The sequence below is a fragment of the Terrapene carolina genome, unplaced genomic scaffold (assembly GCF_002925995.2).
Source record: "Terrapene carolina triunguis isolate 2854851 unplaced genomic scaffold, T_m_triunguis-2.0 Scaffold231, whole genome shotgun sequence".
Lineage (NCBI taxonomy): Eukaryota > Metazoa > Chordata > Testudines > Emydidae > Terrapene > Terrapene triunguis.
In genome coordinates, this window is record NW_020664582.1 from 10,452,757 (window position 1) to 10,461,095 (window position 8,339).

Consider the following 8,339-nt stretch of genomic DNA (forward strand, 5'->3'; position numbering starts at 1 on the left):
GGGAAGGGAATATTGGGGTGGGAGCCGCTGAGAAGCTGGCTGCTACATCCAGCATCTCTGTTTTAAAAGTCTTGTCAGCACTTCCAGGCTCCGGCAGTCAGTTGCTGACAGGAACCGAAAGAAGGCAAACAGCCTACGTATTGTTAACCAGGGGTGACTGTGCAGTGAGCAAACAGGCACAGAGAGAAATGCTGACTACACGCGGAACACACAGTGCTCAGCAGATGCTTGTCATGCTGAGGGATCCAGTCGCTTCAGGGCGGGTTCTTCCGTCCGGTGGCTGGAGTGCACCATAGCAGGGATCAGACCTTGACTGGATGGGACACTAGGGGAGAGACTCCGAAGGAGAATGGGCTAGTTGATTAAATCTCTGCATGCCACAGTGGCTATTTACTTTGATCTTTCATCGGAATACAGACAAGGGAGAGTCTGTTGCGTGTTTGTGTGGTGGGTGCGCAGCTCCATGGCTGTTCTCACCACCCTTAATAAAGATATTGTGCAATGACTTGACTGTGCCTAATGCGAGGGTGGGGGCAAAGGAGAGTGGGGGACACCTCCCAACAGTCCCGGGCTTTGTGGGACCGTCCTGCTTTGACCTCCCACACCCTGCGCCCCGGGCGAAGTAGAACATTCCCCCCATTCGGTGGTACCCAGGTTCTGCACGGTGCATACCATAGGCAGGGGCAGAGCTAGGGAGGGGAGCTCAGAGATGGGGACAGATGCTACCCCCGGGGCAGGCTGGTCTGGAAAGCAGGGGCTGAGCCTGATGTGGACTCGGGGGCCAGCAGCTGCAGTGGGGATGGCTCGACAGGGATGTGCGGTGCCCCACGGCGTTCCGCGTTAGCCACTTGAAATGCTGGGGGATATGGTGAAGGGCTGCGTCTGCTTCCTTCGCAGAGCGATCTCAGGCTAGGTCACAGAATACCAGCTCTGCGGGGGGGGGGGAAGCCAGGTGGCAGCAAAAGGGATTTAACGGAGCAAAGCCAGCAAAATGAATAACAGACGGCCAAGGCAGGGTGAAGCCGGGGTCAGAAGGATACAGAGGTGGATTAAAGGCATGTGAGTGCTAAGAACTGGGGCATGGCACGGCTAGGTGACTTGCCGCTATTGCAGCCAGCAAGAGACCCAGGTCTCCATAGTCTGAGTCCACTGCTCTGACTTTTGGACAACCTTCTCTTCCAATGCTACGGTTCCGTAGGGGTCCAGACTCACCCAAACTTTCTCCATTCCCCTCTCCGGGGCAGACTCTTCCTCCCAGCCTAGCATCCCCTGGATGGACTCGTTCCCCCACCCCGAGTGTTTGACCAGCCTCTCACACGGAGCTGCCGGCCCACCAGAACCAGCCTGATATGTTTTTGGAGGAAGTGAGAAAAGCACCTCGGGCCCTAGGTGGGGACATCAGTTTCTTAGACCTCTCTTGCCATTCCCCTCCCCAGGAGGCTGCTGCTGCTCCTCTTACCCCTGCCACGTGCTTTCCTATTTATTTTATTGCCTCCACTGCTGCGTTAGCCACTTAGCTACCATGGGGGCACAGCCCTCCCCGCTCCCTAGGGCCAGGCCCGGAGGCTGTTCCAGCCAGCAGTGCACTGTACATACTGATTTCTCACCCCCTCTTTACCCTCGGGACTGGATCCTAGTTATTATTTGTATTATGGTAGCACTTAGTGGCCCCAAGCAAACAGGTTTATTGTGCCAGGTGCTAGGTAACACATAGGAAAAGACAGACCTTGCCCTAAACGTCTTACAATCTAAAGAGACAAGCCGGAGAAAAGATGAGCCTGGGCCCAAAGGTCATACAGCAAAGCCAAGGTCTCTGAAAGCCTAGTCCAATGCCTTTCCAGCGAATAGCCCATTTATGGAGCTGGATCATTTATACCGGGAAGCAGGGGATGGGAACCGATTCCTTCTAGAGCCTCAAATGTAGTAAGCTGTAAAAGTAAGTTTATGCAGGTCCTGCCTTATATCACAAGCCTGCCTTTCCCTTGCCCCACTCCGGTTTCGGAAATGGTATTCCTGGCTATTGCCTTGTCATACAGGAGGATGGTAGGTTTGAGGCTGCATTTTCTTTTCTCTGCATGCTCTAGAGAACAAGCCGCGCCCTCCTGGTAAATCTATTTGGCTTGAATCAATAAAGGAGCTGACACAGGTGTGGCAAATTCACTGGAAGGCGGCCAGTCAGAGTGGCTGTGAAATGGGTTTAGGAGTCAGATTTTGGGTGTGAACCTCAGAGCAGCATCTGCTTTGAGAACGTCTGGATTCTACAGTAATCTGGGGTTTTGCTGGAGTCCTGTTTGAGGGTGGAAGTGAGAAAGGAGAGACCTGGATTCTGCCTGGTGTTTCCCTGGAACTTGTCACAAGTGCAAAGTGCCAGTGACAAACCTGCAGAGAATTCTCCCTTCAGTGTTCACTCAGCTCAGCCCCGGAGCGGATTCACCCCTCCTGCTTACGCTTTGAAAAATGATACAGGCCCTTCGTGTTGTGACTAGAGCTGCCAAGAAAAAAAAAATCCTAGTGCTGCTACTGAATTACCAACGATATTATTCAGCATTGCTAACGGCTTCCACGGCAAATGTTCACTGCTCAGAAGGGTACACGGGTACTGGGATATCAGGGCTCTGAGTTTGCAACGGGTGGGTTAATTTCTGCCTTCCATTGCACCCTTCCAACCCTCAGGAGCAAAAACTGGCTCATGATCTGTGTTTATATTCCATCACTCTGCTCCCCCGCCCCTCCATCATTACTGTAACTGAGGGCGAGTTGAGACAAAGGAACATGATGTCATTACCGCTGCTAGAGATTGTGAACATGTCTCCGGCCTGACAACTGGCAGACACCATTAACATTTTTTAGCAACTGCTGCGTGTTGGTTCTTAGGGAGTTTTTATTACAAAGCTCTCTCTTTCCCTCTCTGCTTTAATATCCTGCCCTTGTTATGAATCTTGATCGGTGACAATCTGACTTCCTCTTCTTTGGCGTCAAAAGCTCCACATTCGCAGCTATGCAACATCATCAACTTCACTGGACTCACGGGCCTACAATGAGTGTAAGAGACCGGAGAGCCAGCCGGATACGTTGCAAGGGTGATGCTTAAAACAAAACAGAACAAAACTAAGACTGTTCCAGGAGGGTCTGCCTGGGTGTCTACAGCAGCCGTGGTCACCGAGGCTGGGATTTTCAGGGGAACCTAAGGGATTTAGGCACCAACATCCTATTGAGCGTTAGGTTCCTCGCTCCCTTAGACTCTCTTGAAAATCCCAGCCCCATTAATAAGAGGATAGAGGGGGACTCTTCAGTTCCTTCATAGATAATGGGAAATAACCATGAATGCAACAACAACAAAAAAGAAGCAGCCCTGAAATAACAACTACCAAACAGCCTGTCAGTGAAAGGTTAATAGAACCATAGGGATTTCCATAGTGGAGCTGACCAATGGTCCGGCTAGCCAGGGTGCCTCGTTTCTGACAGGGCCCGGAACCAGATGCTTCAAAGGAAGGTGCAGGAATCTCAGTAAATGGACAATTATGGAATAACCTGCCCAGAGAGGAAGAGCCTTCCTAACAGCAGCTCGTAGTGGGCTGGTGCCTTGAAGCATGAAGGTTTATAGTGACATGGAGAGCTGCTTCTCCAGCTCTCTCTGGGTACAAAGGACAAGGCCCTTCAGCAAAGCAAAAAAATGCACATTATTTCTGTACAGCCGAGGGGTTTTATATGTATTTTTTTTCCTCCTTAGGGTCTCAGTCAATCATGCTCCTAGCTGCTCTGTAATACTGGATTAACATCCTCCGTTCTCTCCAATCAGGTTGTCTAGTGTCTGGAAAGAGGTCAATGACACCTTCTAATAAGTTTAGCTGATTGTTTTGCAGTATTTTTTTCTCTCTTCTTCTCCTGACCCATAAACTCCATTGCAGGGCTCAGCTCCGGGGTCAGCGCTGAGAACACACAAGCGCAGGATTAAATTTGACAGCCAAAGAATAATGTCTCCCGTTCATAAAATATCACTGTATCCAGCATATCAGGCAGACTTGCTTCATAAGATACCATCATCAGACTGAAGGTTCTGGCTTCAGCTGTGTATGTGATACATTTAAGTGAGAACAGTAGAAGTGGAAAACGGATACTGTGTTTGGGTCAAGATTACATTTAAATTAGGGGTGAGGGACATAGTCCTTGTTTCAAGGGACATGTTATTACTTTAGTGCCAGAGTTATCTATGGTCCACACAAGTTTAGCATCCCCTTACTTTTATTGCTGAAAATTATTTACATATGGAATAAAGAATCATGAAACTGAGGTTTTAAAAGAGTCATTTGCACTAGGGGAATGGGACTCACAGCATTTCAATTTCCTGGATAATTTTTGTTGATGTCCCTCAATTTGGATGCAACCTACAGGAATTGTTGAAAGCCTCCATATATCCCTGGAGCTATCCTGTCCAATCCTTCCCCACCCTTCTAATTCATTTCACTGCAAACTAATGATGTCATTTTGAACACTGATTATTGTCCTGTTCTCCTTAGATGACATTGATCGGGAACTGGAGGAGAAGTGCAAGATCATGGAAGCCCAGTTGCATGAGAAGGAGAAGGATAATCTGGAGCTGAGGAAGGAGCTCAGACATAAGGAGACCCTGGTGTCCGCGCTGAGATGCAATCTCAGGAACAAGGAGAGGAAATTCCTTGAGGAGCTGAAGAGAAGAAGCCACCGGGTGACTATCCTTAACACGGAGCTGCAGAAGCAGACGGAGGCTGCTGCTTATCTCTCCTTCCAGCTGCATGCCACCAAACAGAAACTGCACGGCTCCCGGCAAGGTGGCAAGCCCCCCCCCGACAGGCCTCCGGACAAACCATTCCCCACGCAGCCTTCCAGTGAGACGAGGCCCAAAAAACGAATCCACAAGTCTCACGTTCGGAGGCTGGTGACCGACTGCTCCTATAGTAAGGGAGTCATCAAGGACTCCTTCCAGAGGGAGAGGATGAGCAGCTTCGAAGAGGCAGACCCCATGCCCGACCCAGCACTTTTTTTATACACTAAAAGGCACCACGCTCCCCATCGTCAGAAATTTGAGCCCAAAGCCCAGGCCCTTAACAGAGCAGGGGCTGATCCGAGTGACAGTGCAGCTGGGGGCTCCAGCCTGCCGAGGCCCTCCTGTCTTCATTCCCAGGAGCAAGCAGAAGGTATGAGCACCAGGCCTTCAGCCAAACCCAAGCCCTGGAAGGGTGAGAAAGGCAAACAGCATGGATCCAGCCCCAGGAATTCAAAAGGCTTGGAGTAAAAACAAAGAAAGCAGAACAGTGTGGCTGCTAAATGCAGAAAATGAGTTTGGCTATACCAAAAAAGAGACTAGGGCCTACAAAGATTTCTTCCCCACCATCCCATCAAGAAGTAAAATACTGTTCAGTTTGGATTCCCTCAAGGAGCTAGAAACAATCTGGCTGGTCTAACATCTCCATTCAGGATGACCATAGAATGGCTGTCTTATCCCAAGGGATGGTGGGGCAGGGGAGCGGGAGGGCAAGCAGTGCTGAGGGCATTTTGAATGTTGTTCTGGAGTTGACTCCAAGAGAAGATGGGCACAGATGTGGAACGTGGAGAGAAGGTTTGAGCGTGGAGGGAACGGTTATTAACAATTGTCTAGAGCTTCCCTTTCATAAAAATTAAGATTTCTGAGACTAAAATCTCTTACCGTTATTGTTGTCATTGTTCCTTCTAGATAAATTGTTCTTATTTTCATTGGCACTAGGTAGCGGTGGAGGGTGGCAGGGGTGGGGGTGGGGAATGGCAGAATTGCACATAAAGCCGTTCACTGATGGTGAACGTGGCAATTGGCAGGATGCGCCAAACTCCTCCTTGGTTCTAACTTCATGACATCACTGGAGTTGGGACAGGGATGAATTTGGCTCAAAATGTCTAATATAAGGTATTCCAGGTTCTGGAGAATGTCCGCAGTTGAATGACAATCGGTCAAGTTTGTCTAAGAGGGATTTTTAAATCATCTGCAGAAACAGCATGGCCAAGCCAATCGAGTCTGAAATAGTCACTCAGCAATGTTGAAATTCATATTATCACCCAAATTCCTCCTTTTTAATAATTATGCAAAACTGAATGGACAAGATTTTGAAACATGACCATTGATTTTGGGCCCCTCCATTTTTGGGGTGCCCAGCATGAGGTATGCCCTTTATGGGATATGTGTTCTTGACCTGTGTTCTTTAAATGCAGTTTTGAATTTGGTATGAAATGCCATGGCGTCATCTGTGAAGACCTCTCTATAGCACAGGACTGGTTTATCAATTAACCCCTAAGGGCCAGATTTACGAAGGTATTTAGCGCCCGAAGATGTAAATAGGTCCCAAGTGTGATTTTCAAAAGTGCCTAAGCCTGTGAAGCGCCTAAATCCCCTTGATTTCCATGACAAATGCCTGCTTTTGAGTATCGCACAAGGTCCCTATCTGCACTTTGAAAATCTGTCCCTAAGTGTCTGACCACTTCCAAAGCAAGGAACGGAAGGATGTAGGAAAAAGAGACAGAGCTGCACCTCTTAGGGGACGTCTACACTGCAATCAGAGATGTGACTGCAGCATGCGCTGGAATAGCAACGCTAGCTTTCATCTAGCTAGTGCAGCTAAAAATAACAGTGTAGATGCCGTGTCACGGGCTTCATTGCAGACTGTACAAGCACGCCAGTGAGGCTGGGTGTGTACTTGCATTGATAGCCTGTGCTGGAGCCCATACCGCTACGTCTTCACTGCTCTTTGTAGCCAGGCTAGCTAGACAAAAGGTAGCGTGGCTCTGCCAGCACACGCTGCAGTCACACCTCTGACTGCATTCGCTGCAAATGGGCAGGCGTAGTACAGTTAGCCAGTCATTTCAGGGCCCTTTACTAGATTGCTAGCTGCCGTCTGTTTTTGAGAAACAGCTCATTAGACTCCTTCTATTGACTCACTACACTGAAGTAATAGACTGTCATTTTAGATTCCACTCCAGTGCTGTTCAAAGCTGTCTTTGTGCAGCAAGTGTTCGCTGTAATCACTACACCGGGCATAGCTGTTTCTTCTGCCAGCAAAGCTGCTAGGGCCATTTATTTCTCCTGACAGCCGAACTTGCTGGCATGAACAGGGCATCCTGTTTGGATCTTGCCTCCTCTTCAAGGTCGTCTTCCCCTATATTTTCTAATCACTGCGCTGCTACTGCTTAGTCCCTGGAGGTGTCAGTGCGCGGTTGAATTAGTGACAGCCCATGCTGCGAGTTTACACCTGGCAAAGGAATAAAATGAGGCTTAACTAGGGGTGTGAGGAAGGAGGAAATAATCCAGGGCGATTATCTCGGCCTATTTATTGCACTAGCCGAGCAGCTAGTGAAAGGAGATCTGTAACTATATGATTCAATGGGCATGCTAACGCTCACCCTGAAATGGAGGAGGGAAGGGTGGGATCCACAGAGGAACTTGGGCATTGCAGCACCTAACTTTTAAGCACCTACAAAATCCAGGAAAAACACCCTGCTCGACTTTGTCACCTAGGCTCCCTACACAATGAATGGGGAGAGAGAGGCGCCTAAGGATGAGATCCACAAAAGCCAGCCTGCTAGGCAGGGCACTGCCTAAGCTAGCCAGTGGGAGGTGCTGAGGATGGGTGTGTCCTAAACCCCATCCCATCTCTCACAGAAGTGGGTGCCACCCACATTGTTATTTTTAGCCCAGTGGTTAGAGCACTCACTTGAGATGTGGGAGGCCCAAGTTCAATTCCCACCTCTGCTGGGGGCAGGATCCCACTTCTCAGAGGATTTCTGATGTCAGGCTCCCTTCTGTGGAAGCTGTTCCGCTGTGGATCCATAATCAAAGAGGAGTTGGAGTAGGGGGACTGGACTCGGGGTTTTCTGCTTCCCAGGTGGGTGCTGTAACCACTGGGATATAGAGTCATTCGCCCTCTGTCTGACCCAATGACTGTTCCGCAGTAGATAAATACTAAAAGAGTCAGTGGGCCAGAGAGAGGGAATGACCCTGAAGCCCAGTGGTTAGTCTCCCGGCTCAGGCCCTGCAGGCGACTTCGGCGGGGAAACGCCTATCTTCCCCTGGTTCCAGATTGCTCTGGAGCTTAGGTGGAAGACAGGCACCCGGCTGCCTAGAGGGAGGTAGCAGTGCACGTGCCCAGAAGCAGAAACCTAGGCACCTAGGGAGTCGAGGACTTTTACCCTGCCCTGAAACAACTTAGGCGTCGAGTAAGTTCAGGTGCCTACAAGATTCAGTGGGAGTTTTGTGGATTGCAGTGGAGCCAACCCCAGGACGTAGGCACCTAAGTACTTCCGTGGATCCCGCTCTAAGTGATCCCCACATTACTGAG

The 8,339-nt window shown here is 49.6% G+C and overlaps 1 protein-coding gene across 1 annotated transcript in view; it reads left to right on the top strand.

Moving 5' to 3' along the window:
- CCDC92B (coiled-coil domain containing 92B) overlaps positions 1–5,272 on the top strand; it is a 50,499-nt gene extending 45,227 nt beyond the window's left edge. The window contains exon 5 of the mRNA XM_024195369.2: positions 4,518–5,272. Coding sequence (XP_024051137.2) covers positions 4,518–5,272 — 755 coding nt within the window. The remainder of the gene's footprint in view (positions 1–4,517) is intronic.
- Positions 5,273–8,339: the final 3,067 nt, after the last annotated feature.